The sequence below is a fragment of the Melospiza georgiana genome, chromosome 1 (genome assembly GCF_028018845.1).
Source record: "Melospiza georgiana isolate bMelGeo1 chromosome 1, bMelGeo1.pri, whole genome shotgun sequence".
NCBI lineage: Eukaryota > Metazoa > Chordata > Aves > Passeriformes > Passerellidae > Melospiza > Melospiza georgiana.
In genome coordinates, this window is record NC_080430.1 from 85,881,237 (window position 1) to 85,902,093 (window position 20,857).

Below are 20,857 nucleotides of genomic sequence, written 5' to 3' on the forward strand. Positions count from 1 at the left end.
TTAGAAGATGCAAAGGATGCTAACCAACACTACACGCTAGCAAGGCTACTCTCCATTATCTTCAAAAGAGTAAGTAACTAATCAGAGGATGATCCTGGTGAGTGCAGAGGCAGAGAACACACTCCTCTTCAAAACAGGTGAGGATGACAATATGAAGCACCAGAAGCTGGTCAGCCTTGACAAGCTGGCAAGAGTATGGAGCAAGTCCTTCCAGAAGTCACTGCCAAGAACCCAAAGGATCTACACTGGCTGTTCCAAAGAACAAGTCATGTTCATTTGCAATTTTATACCATTTGTACTAAGGGTCTTATCTCTCAAGAAACCGGAACACTTACACAGATCATGGGTCATTGTGCTGCCTTCTGATTTCATCTAGCTGCACATACTAGGTTTCTTCAAATACGTAGTTAAAATTTTACAATACTGGACAATCATATGGGATTTCTGGAACATCTATTTTCATTAGGAGAGGAGGCACTTCATCTGTACTCCCCACAGCCCAAAGCAACCTGCCTCAATACAGCTGAAGGCTGTAGAAAAGTCATCTGAATACCTGAGAAGAACCTACTGCAACAGCATAAAATTGATCAAAAATACCTCTTTGCCTTCACTGAAGTATCAATCCTACAAATCTCATGTGAGCTGAAATAATGGCCTGCCACTCTCCTACACTACTAGCTTCAAGAACTTCTTCAAGAAAGGTGCCAACACCACTTTGTCAGAAACCCCCTCCTGAACTGCACAGAAGTATTCACTCTTCTGGGGAACTTGCCAGCATGACAGTATTTACTGTATGACTAATATGCATTAATGAAGCACAAATGGACAACTATTTACTTGTGCTAATAACTAAAGCGCCTTATTAGAGCTAGGGCCTCTAGCATGAAGGATTGCCAGGCTCCCCCACTTGCCAAAATTATGTCAAAAAATGGAGCCAATGTGTAAGACACCAAGAGCTACAGCCAGTGTATAGTGGAGTCTTAAGTCATTGTTTAACATTCAGCTTGCAAAGGACCAGCATGCTCCAAAACCACTGGCTGTTTCCGAGGGCTTGTCTTTTCATTGTAGAGGCTAGAATTTCAAATATGCACACTGGCCGTACCAGCACACAGGCCAAAACTATCTTAAAATAGCAGTAAAGCCTGAGAGCTTTGCTGGGCATTTGTGTTCTACCTTTGATTGCTCACTGTTCTTTCAAAACCAGAAATAAAAACTCTGTATCTTAATGCCTTGGATTAAAATATCAATACTATCTAGCATAAAAGGCCATTAATACCAATAATCTAGCCCCTTGTTCATGAAGGATTCCTGAAAGCAGATCAATTTGGTAAAATTCCATCCTGAAAAAGCAAAGTCAGCTGTACAAGTCCTTGCTCTGTGCAGCACTTTCCATCCCACCTCTCCACAAAGGGAACATACCTGCAACACTAGAAATTAAAGACCTCAAAAAGTGGCAGGGTTTTGTGGGAACCCATGAATAACTTTTTAAAAAGACCACTCCAGATCACGTTATATTAGGAATGGAAAAGAAAGTTCTTAGGTGTTGCAAAAAGAGCAGGCAAAGACTGTTTTCAGTCATAGCTAGTACTAGCTTGACCTGATATGTTTATTCCTAGCTTTACAGAGTAAATGGCACCTTCACCACACCAAGGCTACAGTGAGTTCAGGCTCTCCATTCTTCCTTGAATCAGCAGCTTCAGTTTGGAGTAGAAAGTCTGCAAGTGTAGAAACAAGGAGGTCTCTGCCACGAGGCATCACATGAACAAAAAAGTCTGGAAACTGTACCCACAGTTTCTCTCTAGAAACAGGAAAATTCTCTTAGATTTGTTCACAGAAACAGCTTCATTCAGAATCACAGGATCTGGGCTGGTAGTTTGGAGGAGTTTTTTTCCTCCCTTCTTTTTTAACTTAAAAAATTATATAAGTGCTTATGAAATATTGTCCTTCCTTCGATCAAACAGATTCTCCTTAGACTATGTAACACAAGAAAATGTCCTGGGCACAACTTTATGCAAGTTCTGTATCTAGATATATTTCCTGGAAATACTTAAATATAAGGCAACATTGTATCACTGGTCTTTTCCAAGGATAGAGGAGATCTCTCTGAGCCAACTGGCATGGACAACAACACTAAGAACTATCTGAGCCACAGTGCTTTCTTGAAAAGTGACAGCTCCAAGTACACAGCAATATTATCTTCCGCTTAAAAAACAAAATAACCTTCTCCACTGGTTACTGTTTACTCATATTTAGAACACAGAACATCTGTGTGAGGAAGGTTCATTAAAAGCAGATGCCCTCAACTATCAGTAATGTAATTCCAGTTGGTTATATTCAATGCACTTAAAAAAAACAAAAGCTTCCATTCCTTTGTATTTCAGGTTTCTATCTTTTTATATTTATCCAGCCATTTGAAGTGTGAAGCTGTCTTAGGACTGGTACATCAACTCTCTTCTGTTAAATCAGAGCTGTTATTAATATGAAAAAACTCATACTGGTACTTCTCCAAAATAACCAGTTGGTAAACAGCTTGTTAAATATTTACTCATTTGGAAAAGATCCAACTCATGAAAAAATATGCAGGATTTTGTTTGGTACTATAGTCTGCTAAACTGATTGTTACCATTGCTTCAGAATGTTCTCGTGAAGTTTTGTGAGAGAACAGCAGAAAATACTCTGTTCTTATCAATGTGGGTATGTTTCCAGTCTTGAAGTACCATCTTAAAGGCCGCATAGAAGTCAGAACCTAAAGAGACCCACTGCTTTTGATTTCCATGCTATCATCGATTGACTGGGGTCGGAAGAGACCTCTGGGTGTCACCTGGTCCAATCCCCTGCTCAGGCAGGGCCACCTACAGCCAGTGCCTGAGATCATGTCTGGGTGGCTTTGGACAATCTCCAAGAATGGAGATTTCACCCCCTCTGCCAGTGCTCAGTCACTCTCACAGTGAAAGAGCATTGTCCAATATCAAGGGAGAACCGCCTGTGTTTCAGATCATGTCCACTGGCTCTGGTCAGGGAAAGAAGCCTGGCTCCATTCTCTTTACAACATTTCAGGTATTTATACACATTCCTAAGATCCACCCTCAACTTTCTCCCAAGTATAAAAGTAACAAATCATAGGTTTAAACATGAATGAAAACCAGAGCTGAATCAAGAGACTGCTTGAATTTAACGACAGGGTCAAGCTAGTGTTTAAGCACGAAATCATTAACAGGAAGGTGCAAAATTAAACTTCTTTATTTCCTCACTTGATTTGCAACATCTGTGTTGCAATTTGGTCTATCCTGACCAATGGTAGTAGTCATGCAAGCAGCAAATGTATGATTGACCACTAGAGTGTTTTGAGTCTTTTCTCTTGATGGGTTGAAAAAACTCATGTAATTGGAAAATGTGGACTGAGCAACTTGAAATTTCTTGCTTGCATTCACCTTCAAAAAAAGACTTCATGTTTTGCCAGCCAACTTCTGTAAATCAGAATACAAAAGCAGAAGTGCAAACAGTAAGGTACATACTTGTGACTGGAAAGGTAGAAAGGTAAACTAGTACATCAAAAACCAAACAAAAAGAAAGATTGATTACTATTTCTTGTCAGAAGGGAAACTGTAATCAATTGTATTGAAGCTTAGTGCAAGATACAAACTTCTTTGATGCTATTTTGTTTCATATAAAGTATTCTGATGATACACCATAATGGTGGCAAGTACACTTCCACTTCTCTTCAAGTGGAGTGTGGTAAGCACCACATTCCTATTTCGATGTTAATGAAAACAACTGGTTTCAGGGCAATTTTTTAAATAGACTTCTTTCCAAGAAAAATAAAAGCTAGAAATCTAGCTTCAGTTGGTCTTCAATGAAAACAAGCAGCATCAACTCTATCTGTAAAAAACATTTGCAGTCTGCACTCAGGGAGACAGATTTCATAACTTCATATTGGAGGCAACAACATGTCTTGTAAAAACATTCACTAATGTTCGCGCTGCTTTGTACTTTGTCTGCTCCAGTCCGTCAACCCTCTACACCACATCCATGTAAACTGTTAAAACAAGAGTATCGTCAATAAAAGATCTGTTGACTGACACCATATTTCACAAATCTGATGACTTTCTGCATTGGCAGTAGCAACATTTCAGCTTTTCTTTAGGCAATATGTAGAAGAATGATGCAATGTAATAATGCATCTGGTGTTTTTTCACTCAGCTATGCCCAAGGACTTTGAAAGCCTGCTTGTGCACTCTGGTCCTTCCATATTGCCCTCTTAGGGTGAAAAAACCAAACTCCAGGATTAATTTTAAATTTTATGGAAGCAGAATCCTTGTACATTTAAGCCTAATAAGAGTAAATTAAACCATTTGTTTTGAATCTTGAAAATCATGTATTGGGTTTGCAAGAGAAGGCTTTGGGAGTGGGGAGAGGGACCAGGTTGGCTTCTGTGAAGAAAAAAACAAAACAAAAAAAAATCTGCTCAATTGTGTCCTGGTTCTGACCAAGACAGAGTTAATGTCTGGAGTAGCTGGGAGGTGGCATTGCTAATACAGGGAGGTTATTCTACACCACCTCACCTCATTGCCCGGGGTCAGAGAAGGGGCATTCTGAGAAGGGGTTCCTTCCTGATGAGCAAGCCTGGCACTCTGGTTCCCAGAGCGTCCTGCATGTGAAATCACTCTAATAAACACTTTTGTTGTCAATATTGTTGCTGTTCCTTTTCTTATCTCATGGCTGTTCCCAGTAAACTGTTCTCATCTTAACCTGTTATCTTTGCCTTCTGTGCCTCCAATTCTCCTCTCTGGCCACCCCCAGTGGTAGGGCTGGGGAAGCAACCCAGCAACAGTGTGATTTGGAGAGCCTCAGTGGGACAACTAAATCAAGGAGTACCATTCCTAAACCACGACAAGTTGCAGATGAAGAGAAGAGATGAAGAGAATATGGAGAGAAGCAGCTCTGCAGAAACCAGGGTCAGTGAAGAAGGAGGGGGAGGAGGTGCTCCAGGCACTGGAGCTGAGGTTTCCCTGCAGTCCGTGGTGCAGACCACGGTGAAGCAGCAGTGTCCCTGCAGCCCATGGAGTCCCACAGGGGAGCCAGAGATGCACCTACAGCCCATCCAGGGCCCTGTGCTGGAGCATGCAGATGCACAAGTGAGGCTGTGACACTGTGGGAAGCCCACACTGGAGCAGGCTGCTGGACCTGCTCACCTGGGCACCCACAGAGAGAGAGAAGAGCTCACACTAGAGCAGGTTATGCCCTGTCACCCCACAAGGCACAGCAGCCTGTTATGGAAGGACTGCATCCCTTGGAAGGGATTTATACTCATGTGGGAAGGAACCACACTGGAGAAGCTCGTGGCAATCTCTCTCCCTGGGAAGGGCCCCACACTGGAGCAAGGGAAGAGTATGAGTAGTCCTCCCCCCGAGGAGGAAAGACTGTCAGAGACAATGACAATGAACTGACTGCAAACCCCATTCCCCAGCCCACTGCATCACTGGAAGGGAGGAGAGAGAGCAAACTGGGAGTGAAGTAGAACATGGGAAGAAGGACGGTGGGGGGAATGTGTTTTTAAAATTTATCTCTATTTCTCATTACTTTACTCTGATGTGATTGGTAATATATTAAACTAATTTCCCCCAGACAATCTGTTTTGCCTATGATGGTACCCAGTGAGTGATTTCTCCCTGCCCTTACCCCATCCCATAAGCCTTTTATTATGTTTTCTTCTCCCTGCCCAGCTGAGGAGAGGAATGACCAGAACCATTTTGGCCTGGTGCCTTTCTTACCACAAATGGCAAGTGACATCTCCAAAGAATCGATCAACAATTGTCAAGATATTCAAACAGTGTCAGGCAGACAATAAGGACCAAAACTGAGGTTTCAGCAGCCCTCTCCAAGCCCACTTGGAGACAAATTCTGCAAACAAATGTTTTTCATGCATGTTTTTTAACAATAAAAAAGATTTTATGCACACAAACATGGACTGCAGCATGTATACCTAAATTAACACCAAATAACAGACTGTTCAATACCAAAGAGGCAGAGATGACTGAGTCATATAGAAGGCATCTGGATGTCAAAAGGGTGAGGATTATTGCATCCATCAAGGTAATTCTCTAATTAAATTAGAGATTTATTCAAATCAAAAAGGGTTTTTTTCTTCCCCTTTCACTAAGAGACAAACCCTCTCTTTTCTAACTGCACAATCTAAGCAAGCCATCTCTGAAAATAAAAAAAGCACGTTACCCAAAAAACCACACTCACTAAGATGAAGCACTCCAGGAAAACAATATGCCATGGACTTTGATCAGATGACCTCCAAAGGTGTCTTCTAACTTACTGTATCATTTTATTAAAAATAAGGATCAAAGCTGCCATACTAAAACCTGGAGGACCTCTGCCTAACTGCTCCTCCAGACAAAGGCAGAGCAATGTTGCTATTGTAGTTCTAGTATTGGCAGCAAATCATCTCCCCATCCACAAATCTGAATTCACTGAAAGAGTCTTTCATTACAGTAGCTAGTCTTTGATTAATTCTCTTATGTATATATTTCCTACTCTTGAAGTGCGCAAAGCTTTTCAAGTATGATGTGCACTATTTTGCACTCTTATCTGATCAACAGGATTATTAGCAATCCTGAAATCCACAGCTCTGTACACGTAAGAGAAAGCAATTCCCATTTTCTCCCTACTTTGTGGCCAAGTGCTTGTAGTCCATTTTGTACAAGTTACAAGTTCTTTCTCAAATAAGAATTCAGCTCAGTAAAACCAAACTACATGAATTATTACTGAAGTCATACCTCCATCTTGGTCAGGAGAAAACAAACAGAAGGCAGAAGGTGGAAGACAGAGCATTCCTGTATGCCCAAAATTATATCTTCATAAACTGAGAAAAAAAACTGGGGGTTTTTTGTTATTTATGTCACTGAGACTTGTACAATCAAAGCAAAGGGTTAAAGAACTAAATATTCCCCAAGAGTTCAAGTCACTGCACATAAATACTGTTGTGACTACAGATTGCAAAAGAACGGAAACACAGTAAATCATCCCATTTTTTCTGAGAAATTCTGGGACTATGTTCTGAATTTCCAGGAATAGAAGACAAATACTGCCAATTCTCACTGCTGGATTTTTATTGAAGAGTTTAAGAATCTGGAAAGGACTCCTGAAAGCCACTGAAAGATAGTATTGATTTTTTAAAATTTTTTTTTAAACTGAGCCGGAGATTGTTTCTAGGAGAACGCACTCAGTGTGACTGGTTTACGTGCAAACCTCTGAGAAAGTTAAAAGAAGGAAAAAAAAAAGCTCTTAAGACCTGGGAGGTTCTGAAAGCAGCAAGCCTTGCAAACAAAGACCCCAGTAAGAAAGCCAGAGATCTATACTTTGCCATCTCTCTAAAAATATTTTAAAAAATAAGAAAAGGTGGATTGGCAGCAAGACATTCTAAAGGATATTCTGTAGGGCATAATTACTTACCCAGGTTCTCATTTTTCTTGCCTTGAATATAATCCCAACCTCCAATGTGTCAATTTATTCTAATACTGAATTTACAGCATTAAGGTCCCAACCTTGGGATCTCTGGAGCTGTCCTTCATAGCTTCTCATTCACATTAAGTAAGAAAATGTGCTGAAAAAATAGAATACTTCTTTACACTCTAATCTAGAGCATATTTAGTTTAACCTTCTTTCAGCCCTTTACCAACAAAATGCTTTCACTGCAGCCAAATTTGAAAGACAAGTTGATGAAAGCTCCTAAGTCAGATTTAGTAGGGGTGGAAAAACAGATGTTCAGGATTTTTTTAATGCAAACTTCAGTTCTGACAGAAGGCACAGTAGTTGTGAATGGGCTTCCAGAGCTAGTCTTCAAACTGGTTATAAGCACTCAGGGTAGTTAATACACAGTAAGCTTTGACCAAAAATAACTGAGTCACTTTCCCACCATCTTAAGTCACCCCATGTTGCTCTGAATTTCCAGTCTGCTGACTGCCCCAGACTAAAGCAGATTATCTACAGGGCTTGTCAGAGAAAAGGGAGTACCAACAAAAATTCACATTTTTGCTTCCTATGAACCACTAAAGACACTGTTTTCACAAGAGAGATTGACACTCAGTTGAAGAATTTGCAGCTCAAAAATGACTGCCTAGAATGTCAAGTTTCTCTTACATAGCTCTCCTTTCCCTCAGCTTCACATCATGACTCAGATGATGCTTTAAATGAATTGGAAGCATAATTTCACAGTGCATCAAAATTATGAAGTCCAGGCACATCTATTCACATATTCTTTTAAACTCATAGATCCAAGTAGAGTAACAGATTTTCAGGACATCCAATTTCTCAAAGTCCAGTCTATTTTTATAGCTGCAAAAGAAGCTATAAAAGAACTGTTATGCTTTTCCTGCTATCAGGAAAAGCATTCAGGTACATTCAGCTGACAACTCAGCATATACTAACATTAGACTTTTAACTAATTAGAGGTTTCCTGTTGGGGAAAAAAAATTGTAAATTGACATATTACACAACATGCATGAATACTAATCTTAAAGAGATTTTTTGGAAATGTTGTTTTTGTCTGTTTTTTTGCTTTTCTTCCAAATGAGTAGCATGACTGTAGTAATCACTACTAGCAATGTTTCTCTTGGGACAAAAGGAAAAGTTTTAATGTCACATGACACTGTTTAATTATTTGTGTATCTGCAGGGTCCAAAATCATAACTGAATCCTCAGGGCAGCAATCATATTATGAAAACAGAAGATAAAAAGTGCAAAGAAAAGATCACATCCAAACTAGCAATTTGCAGTTTCATAAAAAATACAAAGCAAGCATTAAGACAACTAAAACTGCCCAGGGGAAAAAAGAGAACTTTTACATGCATTTTTGTCAAGTACCTTTGAATTTAGCTGAAGGTTTTTAAAATATACTCTTTGTAATATGCCATATTGGCTGCTTAGATACAGCACAATGACTCAAAAACATAGGATCTAACCAAGTGTAAAAATCTCTGCCTTTGTTCCTACAAATACAGCATTCTGCAAACTGATACATTTTGATGCAAGGCATTTCACTGGGGTTGTAGCTTGCCACCTTTTCTTTGGAAACAAGTGCCTTCTCCCAGTTAGGAAATGGATATTTTAAAGACAAATATCAAATCTGTATATATTAATGACACAGTCTTTTCAGCAGCAGAACTTGAATACAGGATGGTAACAGAGGCTCTGTTTCCAAAATGTTAGCAAAACCCAGAGAATTGCCAGACAGCTATTAGCAGTTTGATGAAAAGTTTGAATGCACAATCAATCACCGGCACGCAGCAATATGATGCTACAAGCTGACACGAACATGCAATTTCACAACTTACTATCCGATAAGGAAGATGTAAAAAGGAGTCTGGGCAGCCAGCTAAAGCCATTTGTTCCTTCAAATTTTCTTCAAATTACATCTACTGCTTCCCAGGACCTGCAGAGTACAAACAAACTGTCAGAAACCATACTGAAGACATTTCATCAACTTATTATTGAAAACAGTTGGAGGAGAGAGACCGAAAAGATCAAGATGAGGTGATGAGGATTTGCATCAACTTGAAGCAGAAAATGTGCACATTTGCTGCCTGTAGCCTAGCAAACACATTCAATTTGATATTTCATTTAAAAACCCAACATAACTTCTCAGGTTGTGTGGCTCCTGCTTCATTTCCACTGTTTAGGCAAAAATGAAGGCCTCCCTTCACAGCAAAACCCCAGCCATTTAAAAACTGGCTCTCACCACCTGAGGCTATGTTTTCAATTGAGGAAAGAAAACTGAAATCTCTGAGTTAATTAAGATGACAGTCACTTATCACAGAATCATTTAAGTTGAAAAAACCCCATAAGATCACCGAGATCATTATGCAGCATCAGCCTTCAAAGCCTGGCTACACAGCTCCTAACCTTTACCCTTTCCTGCCTGCCTTTTCCCCCGTGGTTTTATTCTCACACAATATATCAAACAGACTGTCACACACAAATTCATTCAGGTCTTGCACTTGTTCTTCTGAGTCATTACTAGCAGCAGCTTTGCAAGGTGAGTTGTGTATCCTTTAAAGCACCACTTTGTGATCAAATAGAGCTTGAAAAGAAATCTGTAAACATTTAGAGGCTAAAGAACATATGGCTAAAGAACTAAAAATAAGAGGGTAAGACAATGTCAAGACAGTTATTATAACTGCCTCACAAAAAGGAAACAAAAAATAAATCTAAATAAATAAGCAAATAAATAAAGCACTATTTCCCGCTCCAGCATTTCTTCCTACCTGCAATGTAAGACAAGTGATGCCACCTCCAAGTAGATGAAAAAGGTATGACTGGGGAAGAGAACGCAGGCTGCAAAGCACAGTCACAACTTTTACTTCTACCATGAAAGCAAGCTCCTGTCTGGCTTGCTGTTAATTATCAAGTATGTGTTCAAAACAAAAGCCCAAGTTTTAAACAGTCTACCCACTGCTCTCTGCTAAGCACGACCTGTCACCAAACCAAAGCTGTCAGCAAAATTTATGGGACAGTTAAGTGAGGGACAAGGGTAAAAAAACATCTTGGACAAACTGTTCCTGGATGCTTTCCCGCCTAAGGCCCACAAACCATGCACTCATCAAGGAAGCTTTATTTTGCTCAGGTCCAGGATGAGTTTGGCTGAGGTACGGCAGCCTCCTCCTCTATCAGTAAGGCAGGCAAACTCCTGGGAATTTCTTTCCAGGAAGTAGTTACTGGGTTTCTGCAGTGATCAATTCATACAGCCAAGTACCCCAGGAGGAAACTGGTTTTGGCAATAGCAAGTCTGAAAATGCATTTAACCAAATATGCACAAATCCGGTTATTTACTCTAGGTAACCAAACACTATGGAAAAAAATAATTAACCCCAAAATCTTACAGGATTCAAAGTGGGGGGGGGGGGGGGGGGGAAGCCACATCAAGCATCTAACTCTGTAGACATGTTACTCAACTTGCACCATTGCTAGTCTTTAAACATATAAAGAGCAGGCTACAGCCTTCTAACTACTTCTCCACACCTAAAAGTTTGCAGTCAGTTTTAAAGATTGATCTGAAGATTTCACTTTAATCACCCAGTTTGTTCAGGGAGAATTAAGCACAGATTTAACAATAGCTCTTAAAAGTCTTTTCACTTGGGGGAGTACTATTTTTTTTTCTTTCTCATAAGCACATCTACGGAGAAATTAAGCAAGCCACTGAAATAGCTGTTATGAAGTTGGTAAAATGCATCAATAAAGAGATCTGTATTATTAGCCTCTAAACCCACCAAGACTAAAGAAAGTTAACAAAGGGGTGAGGGAAAAGAATTGAGCTATATACCCTGCAAAGGTCTTAAAAGGTTTTATGTTTATTATCACTTCAGGATTTAGACATCACAAAAAGGCACAACTGCTGTAAATTTAATGGTAGGTTATTTAGGACTGAATATCAAAATACTGGTCCTTTGACATTTCAGCGAAAGGCTCCAACCCACTTACAGCAAGATATATGAAATATGTTCCGAAACAATACCAGACCAATTTGTCTACTCTAGGGCGTGCTGCAGTTTATGCCACAGCCCCATTACACCAGTGGAAGATCATAAATTACCTCAAACAATAGTTGGAGTCAAGACTGCATAATTTATCAAGAACCATTTGCTTTGCTGATACATTCTTGAGTATTCATTTGTTAATGCTACAGAAACAGAGGAAAGCAATAATCTCTAGATGGTATCATTCCTGGCCAGTCACACATTAACACTGACTTAAGATCTCATCTCTTTTGATCTGTCTAAAAACAGTTTATCAACCTAGTCCAACCCCAGGAATACAAAAACCCTTTGCTCACCTTTAAGACCTAAGGTCCTTTGTACCACATCAACAAGTAATAAATTTCATAGGGACAGAACTCTACACCAATTCATGTGTTCATTAGCTTAAAAAGAAAAATAAATTTTTCCAGGGCTGTTGTCTTTATAGATGGTATTTAGCATGTCACTTCTTGTCAGAGACTATAGTTGCACACAGACATACGTGTTCTTTGCACACAATTTACACAGCACAAATCACAAAGAGGTATTTAAGTGCCACGTTACTGCCCTTTTCCTAAAATGCCTTAGATGAGGGAGGGAAATTCCAAAGGACTGTAAATAGGAAACAAGCAATGTTGTCAATCCCCGTTACAAAACTCAGGACATTCATTGGTGAGAACAACTGTCATGCAGCATTGAGCAATGCAGCCTGTGCACAATCAGAACCAGGAGATTTCATGTGCTTTTATTGGCTTCAGAGCTCTGCCTTGGACAGAGGCCCTGAAAGAAGGACAATCAAGATAAACCACATTTCAAAGGTCACGAGACTAATTTTTGGTATAACATTCTCCAGAATAAAGAACAGACTATTGTGAGGCACAGCTTTGATATCTCAGCCTCTCAAAAGTGTTAAACAAACTCACACGATCTAAAAGATTGATATTACTCCTGCATGGAAAACACTACAGGTATGCACCCTGGAGATTGTCACTGCTCTGAATGGGTTGTTTAAGTCACAATCAAATTACTCTGGTAACCAGCAGACTAAGTTGTCTATTAACTGCAAATTAAGCCCATCACCAGGTATGTTTTTCTGATTTATCACTTGTTATCTGCACATTCCCAGCAGAGGAAACGGTATCTCGCCCAGCACTCTGGAAGCAGACACAGCCTACGCACCTACGGATACTGTGGTAGGAAAATGGCAGGGGTATGGTCACTCTGCCAATTCAGGAAGTTTTCCAGGTTCTACATGTGCCATCTGTCAAAGTCTTTAAATTCAAGAGAAAAATAATTTTTAAAACGCAATTGCTTGCAGATTAGTTAGGAACAGGAGGAGGAGGAGGAGGAAAAAAAAAAAAAGAAAAGGATTTTAACCTGGCAGAGTTGCAAGACAAGCTCCAGAGCTCTTGAAAACTGGATTTATGCTCTTTTATAAAAGGTAACTCAACAAATTTGTTGAATGTTATACCCTTTTAAGTATTTCATAATTTTTCTTCTATAATGTTCTGCTTTCTATAGCTGAACTACTGTGAAAGAGGGAAGGGGAAAAAGCTTCAGCACAGCCTTAATTTTGACCTGAAGTCCTTTATCCAAGATCTCAGGTTTTACATACAAGTTAAAAATCTTTCCCTCTGTTTAATGTATATCTTTCATTCTCTCAGCCATTAAGTATCACTATGCATTACTCCCCACAATACCGAATGAAGTTTTGCAGACCAAACCTGGATTTTCCTAAGAAACCAGAAAAAGGTCTTAAAAATATTCTTCTTTAACTTACCTTCAGAACTGTCTGAATTAAGACTGCTGGACTGCACTTAACATCTTAAAGCCCCAGGGAGAAAAAGATCCTCTCTTCTTGGTCTACACAAACAGCAATCCCAAAGACTTTATCTGGCTGTTCTCCCGGCTGTAGGCTGCCCACTACTTCATACCATCTAGGAAAGCATTCTGGTTTTTATTTCAGACATGTGTGTACATATATACATTATATATATACATACATACATATATATATACACACACATGCACGGGTGTTTATCTGCATCACCCAAACAGGTTTACAAGATGAGGTGAGGCAGTTCTATGGATACACCGAGCAACCCTCTGCAACACAGGCATGAGAACCCATACCCTGACACTTTCTTACCAGTCTCCTCCTATTGCCATAGTTACAATGGAAATAAAGTTGGATACAAGCAGCATGAGGCACGCCAGTGAATTTTCCCTAGTTGAAAGACCTGACAGATAGCAATGTCCCCAGCTGCACTGATACTGCAAGACCCAGATGTGTTTTTGCATGCAAGATCCAGACAATTTCTCACAAAAATGAAGCCTGAATGACTATGTGGGCTGAAAAGAAAGTGCCATCAGATTCCTGAGCTGGTTAGACCAAGGAGACTAAAGCACCCTTGGCAGCACACAAGTCTGCCATCAGATTTCATCGTGGCTTCAGCAATCAGCACACATAAGGATTTCTACATCATCTTCCCTCTTTTAGTGATAGCTTCAGGTGGAGACTGTCAATTAACAACACTGAGACTACTCCTCATCCTCCCTAAGGGATTACTTGGTCAGCAGGACTGAATTCATCCCCTCAAACATTTTACTGACCCCTTTCTCAAGTGGTCAAGTTTCTCACTCACTCAGTCCAAACACACACTTGCTTCTCTCCCCAGCTCTGAATGTTCCTCCTCACACTCAAATTCTCCAGTCTGCCCATGCTGAAAAACAATACCTGGCTAGTTTCCCTTCAAACAAGTTTTTTTTCCTCCAATACACGTCCCCAAACACTCCAGAATGGAATCAATCTCCAACCACAAGACGTAATGACATGATCGTCAACACCCTGATGGCCTACTGAGATTAGCAGCAGGTAAAATTAAGAATACCCACAGCTTTCCCAATTTCTCCCCATTTTCCTTGCAGGAATTGGTATCTCTACACCCATTTTGTTACACATATATACCCAAAAGTCATTTGCAAGTCTATGATATGGAGCAACTGCCTAACTAGAGCAATACTTTGAACATCTTTGAAAACAAAGCATTGTTCTAGCTGAAATTTCAGGCGAGTGTTGCGCACTAAAATGAAAAGCACTGTTCAAAATATAAATCATCAATCAAAAGCACTTCAGTTACGTCCAAACACTCCCACGAAACCATACTAAAAAATCTGGTCTTATAAAAAAAGGGAATATAATTCTCTTTTGCCATTCTTAATTGCAAAGCTGTTAGTCTAAATATTACACCTTGTAAAGGAAGCCATTTGCCATTGTACTTTTGCCAGAAAGTGAAGAATCTTGGCAACGGCAATTCAGGCTTTTGAAAGCCAAAACAGATACATACTTCAGAAGAAGCACAGAAGAGCTGATGCCATCCCACTTCGAGCCTTGCCAAATAAAATTAAATAACATATATGCAGTTCAGCATTTTTTGGTTTCCTGAATCTGCCTAAAATTTTGAAAGGGCTCAAGACTCATAGCCTGTGAATTCATGTTCACCTCCTGAGAGAACACCTTCACTGACAGCAAAGATAAGGTCCTGAGGAAAAAAAACCAGTGTTTAGCCCAACAACACTGGACAACACCACCAAAAAAAAAACAACCAAGGAAAAAAAAAAAAACTATGAAGAAAAAAGAAAAAAAAAAAAAAAAACAAACCAAAACAACACCAAAAATCAAAAAACTAAACAACAAATCCCAAACCTATAATGAACTTTGGAAATATTGACAAAACTCTGCAGTTTCACTGTCTTTCTTGATCACTCAAAATCCTCTTCTGTCTCCTAATAGCTTCAAACCCATAGCTTTGAAGCAGGAACTTTGGCAACTAAACAGAGACTCGTACCAAAGTCTAAATGAAATGCTAATTAGACAGAAACTGAAATAAAACCCATGTAGTATTCAGCAGACAACGCCACCAGCAAGCCATATGCAGAGGTAGGGAAGGTGCAAGGATGCATGACTGGGACATGAGAGGTACACGAGTGAGGCAGCATAAGGTGAACTCTATCTGACAATGCCATGACTAGTGGTCTCCAATTCTGCACACATGGTTTCTCACTACATCCTTTGCCTCCAGAGAATAAAAAAAATGCTGCCTCCATTCTCTCTGTGTTGTCACTGTCTTGCCTTCCCTGCCCACCCCAATCTAGTCACATTTCTCGTAAAACAGAATCCAAAATTTTATAATTTTGAGAAAGCAGTCTAAATAATTATTTCCTTATGTTATTTTAAGCTTTTATTATCCAACCTGAAGACTCAGAGTGAAGTTATACAACAGTCAAGATGATTTAATAGCTTGTTACTGCCAAAAACAGGACAGACATCCCACTCTCTTCATCAGCCCCTGCTCTGCTTTCTTCCTCCACTTCCTCCCAGCAGCTTCATGGCACTCCCTCCTTCTCCCCCTTTTGTGTCATGTATGGTCCTTAATGAGTTCAGCTTGTGTTAATTAACGCATTTGTTTTGCTGGGTTATTGCTCTGCGAAGGAAGCAAATGCAATAAACTTAGATCTGACAGGCAGTTCAGTTGGCACAATGTGAACGCAGGAGACCATGAGCAAGAGGGGAAGGGAACAGCATCACCCCCTCTCCAGTGGCAGCTAACTATTACATTGGCTAAGGCAACCTGTGAACTTTCATTTTCTTTGTTTACTGCTATTAGGAGCTGGCAAACCTTTGCTACTGCACATCCGTGAGAATTAATGCTTTCCAGGCATCTCACAGAAGCTAAACATTCGGACAGATCTCCAAATAAAATACAAAGTTTTTCTCAAAGCAGCTCAACTAAAGTCTGCCTTTGTTGCATACTTACCAAAACATTGCTTTTTGCATTTAGCACACTACTGAGCCTTTATGCTTATAACATGCAACCGGTGTGAATGGTCCTTCCCTCTGCTCTGTGGTGGGATTTGAAAGCCAAGGGCTCTAGACCTCCCAGCCCAGAGACTAAACTACACACAAGACATTTTTCTAAACCAATAAAGTTCATCAGCCTCTGCACAGTGTTGCTTTTTGTTTGTTTCTTTTTTTTTTTTAAAGAAAGTCAGATCATTACAGATTCTGTTTGAAAACATATCTTAATCTACAGGCCTGTCCATAAACATCCATTGGACAGATCTATCAGACTCAACTTGCCTTTACTAAGGTGACAAGGCAGTAGCATGCACTCCTCAGCTGTTACTTTTACAGCCTCCAGACAGAAGCTGGGAGGCTGTAAAACTAACAGCTGAGGAGCGCATAATAATAGTTGAAATATATATGCAAAGGTTTGATAGAGAGACTTTTCAATTCATAGAGTAGCCATCTGCAGCAAGGATGCCCTGCTCCCAGCTTCTGCTCCCTTATTTCTCTACAACATTCCTTCATTTTGGAGGACAATCTTCCAAAGCATGCAGAAACCTTCTTTCCCCTCCTGGCTGATGCAAAGGACAAAGATATAAAAAAAAAGAGAAACATCAAAAGACAATCTCCTATCACATGATCTACTGATCAGTTTTTCAAGTATTTTAAGCCTGTTTCATCCAAGTTATGAATTCATCAATCACCATAATTATCCACAGCCTATTTTTCTTTCCTTGGATCTTTATGCGGGGGGCACAGTAGCTTCTCAAAGAACTTTCTAGGTTTTTGTTAGACCATGCCAGCTACAGTGGGCTGGCCATCAGGCTGACTTCAAAACTAACACGCACACTAGTGCACAGAAAGCAACAGGCAGATATCTATCAATACCATTCACATCCCTCCTTAGGGTCTCTCCTGCTCCCCAGCATTTTCAGGTAGGTTAAAATACTTTTCCTGGATTTAAAACTTCATTATTGTGGACCAATGACATCAGACATTATGGTTTTTATGTTGACAGTTTACAGGTTTTAATGTTGATAGTTAACACAGTAATTTTACATGTATCACTTGCTGCTCTCTTGGTTCAAGATTTTTTTAGGAAGAGTTATTAACTAGGATTATCAGAAGCCTTTCTATAGACATCAAGCTTTGGGGTTTTTAAGAAAACCAGAAAGAGGCTTTTACAGTTATCTGTGATTTAAGTTCATGAATAAGCCCTGGTTTATTTACATAGTCCCATCACATACAAATGGTTGAGGCTAGAAGGCAAGTTTAGACATTTCAATTCAAACTGCCAGCTACTCACTAAGATGGTATCTTTTTGAGATACCGTAAAAGGTACACTTAAGTGAGAAGGTTACTCTCAGTATACCTCATTTATACAGTCAGAGCACTCAAAAGAAAGAGTTTCTGCTTAGCCTCTGAAAAAAAATACCACATTCTGTGAGCAGAGATGCATTCCCCAGCATCAGCTGCACGCTAAGTCATCCTCCAAGTAGTTTTGTGGTAACTACTCCCAAACATTATTTATTCCGAAGAATTCAACAGTTGAAACAATTCTTATGAGGACACCATAGTAAGTAACAGCAGCAAGTAGCAAAAATAAACAAGCATACTCCTTTTATCTCTCATGTACAGCAGGGTAAGGGTTACCACAGAAGGGCTTGTAAGTGATAATGCAACAGAGCCAGGAGAGCTCTGGACTACATCAACCCCAAGCAATGACCAACTCTGCTTCTAGTTGCAAAGAGTGCAAGGAGGCAGCTCCAACAAACACTGTGCTGCTCTTGAGATGAACAGAAAATTCTGTCTATTCAAGAGGGCTATAATAAAGAAGTGCAAGAAGTGCAGGAGATAATATGCAAAAACTAAAGGAATATGTACACCCTTGACTGACCGGAACATAAAAAAGTGTACCTAGTTTGGAGACTGCACTCATTCACTCCTATGCAATGAAGCACCAGCAGTGCCAGAGCTCGCTCAACTGCAAAAAAACTGCTTGTAGTTTTAAGACACTGATGTCACAGATACCCCATGTGTACTTTAACGCTGCCTCACTAACAAATCACAGCAATCTCTTCTTAGAGCAAAGAGACCATTTTGTAATCTCAAATGCATTTGCTGGCATTATGCAACACACAAGCTTCAAATCCGCGGGTGGCTTACGGGTAGCAGCAGGCAATCAGTGCCGACTTTCAGAACACAACTAAGATGTTACTGGTGCTCTATTCTTGAATACAGGCTAAGAATTTCTATAAATAAATAAATAAAGGATATCAGCAATGCAAAAGTCTTTCTTACCCTCTTACGTTTTTTAGCCCTTGAAAAACAATTTCAAGCTGACATCTCAAAAGCGAGTATGCTGACCTACTTGCAAATATAATACCACCCTGGGACAAACAGGGCATAGCTTTTTCAAGTAAGTGTAAACAAAACAGAAAATAAACCTACAGAATAGGGTAATATTTTGTACAGGAGCTAATGTTCAACAAAAAGCTGAAATCTGGCCAGCTGATCACATGTTTCATGGGCATTAGTGAACATTTATTTACTGCTATTAACTTGTACCTGCAGAGAGGAAGAAATAAGATATTCTTCCTTTGATTCTGAAGGTCATAAGGTGACCAAAATCCCAGCTTAATGAAGACTGTGGTGAGGTTGCAAATGTCACAGCTTCCACCAACCCTTTCAAAATGCAGTGCTGGAAAGACAGGGAAGAAAACTGAAGTAATACCACCCAGGCTTCATAGACTATGTCAGCTTAATTAGAATGGCATTTTGGCAGTACTGACAGATTACATATCGAAGGCTGAGTAGCAGGCCAAATAACTTGACTAGAATATTTCACCAAGCCACCTACATTAACAGCTTTTTCCCTACTGTACTTTCAGGGTGCCATAAAGGAAATCAGGCCTTGTTTCAGGCCTTATGAGGCTGTTTAACAGAGGCATGAAATGTTGAATATCCCCAGCACTAAAGGTTTCCTAGATATGCATTAAACAAGGAACATCCCTAGATAACCTTCAGACTCCAGAGCTGCCAGAGAGGAACATTTGCTCTCCAAAGGTGTAGGATCCAGATGCAGTCAAAGTGCCTTCCCTGTATACCAATGTACTTCAACCCACAAAACACCTGTACTCCAAGCCTGGAACCCACACATGGGTCCCAACTGCATTCTCCCACCTCCAAGATTATCCAACTGGTCCTGGCAGCAGTTTTGGAAAGGAGGGAGAAGACAGCAAGTAAGTGCCCCCACACACAACATTGTTTTCATAGGCCCGTAGTACTTTGCCCACAGAAGCAAATCGACATCCAGGCTGCGCGTGGAGCTGACCACAACACTGCCACAGGATATGAAGGCAGTCACATACCCGAGGTGGTGGTGGTGGTATGCATACAGGAGAAATGTACACGCCTGCACTGCCACATCAGTCAGGGAGGAGAAACAGGCTCTCCCTATGTGCAGTCCATCTCATTCCACAGCAGCTGTCAGGATGTCAGAGAAAAAGCTGGGGCTTGCATGAGATGAGCTCAAGAAGCCACTTACAACCCCCGCAATTCAATGAAGCACACCACTGGAGCACCTCGTTCCTTCCAGTGACAACAACATGAAGTTAAAAAACTGGTCCAGACAAAGCCATCCATGATCTGGAGAAAAAAAACAGCCAAAGGAATCCCTCCCCAGTGTACAGCCCTGAAATTTCACATTCTCAGCACCTCTGGACAAGACTGACAATTATGCCAGACCAGCCATTCACTACCCCCAGATTTTTGGTCTCTGTACTGCAGAAGTAAATCCTGACAAAGCTCCAGTTTCTCCCATCACCGTTTAGGGTTTAATTTCACTCAGTGTGCCTGTGTGTATAATGCATGTATTATACACACATATTACACACATGCACTTACATGTGCCTGTGAACTCAATGAACTCTAGATGAGAGATCCTTCAGCAGCTGCACAGAATGCAAGATGGCATGGCAGAACTCAGTCAACCTCATGAAAAATAAAAAAATCTCAGTTCCCTTCCCTGAGTTTCTTTCACTGTTTGGTGCAGAGATTTTGTTCACACTTCGCTCTTCCAAAAAGTTCTCCCTCTCCCAAAATACACTGCAGTATAATAAAACAAAATGTTTATCAAAGGAGCAGATGAGCTCTCTTGCAAAAGCTTCTGTGAATATCACAAATTTGAATTTCTAATTGCTGCTCTTAATTGATAAAATAACAATTCCAAATTTTTTGCTACTTTGTATTTTGATCTATAAAAGCATTCACTCATCATTAATACAATCAATTTGACAGATTCATCAGAAAAGTCTCGATTTTCATTTCAGCCTTGCTAATTAGCAACTATTTTATTAAAAACCAGCTCTGCATGAAGAGATGGCTTCACACAACTGCCAGTTTTACACAAATACCTCCCACAGGCTTTCATGCTACTTTCTGTCACGGGAAGAGGGAGAATATTCCCTTTACCTAATGCTCTGATGCATAC

The 20,857-nt window shown here is 40.1% G+C and overlaps 1 protein-coding gene across 1 annotated transcript in view; it reads right to left on the bottom strand.

The window, feature by feature from the left end:
• The window catches only part of GRB10 (growth factor receptor bound protein 10), a 144,542-nt gene that overhangs the window by 99,326 nt on the left and 24,359 nt on the right, over positions 1–20,857 (bottom strand). Inside the window, exon 2 of the mRNA XM_058034783.1 lies at positions 9,342–9,439. Within this exon, the coding sequence (XP_057890766.1) occupies positions 9,342–9,392 (51 nt within the window). The 5' untranslated portion in view covers positions 9,393–9,439. The remainder of the gene's footprint in view (positions 1–9,341; positions 9,440–20,857) is intronic.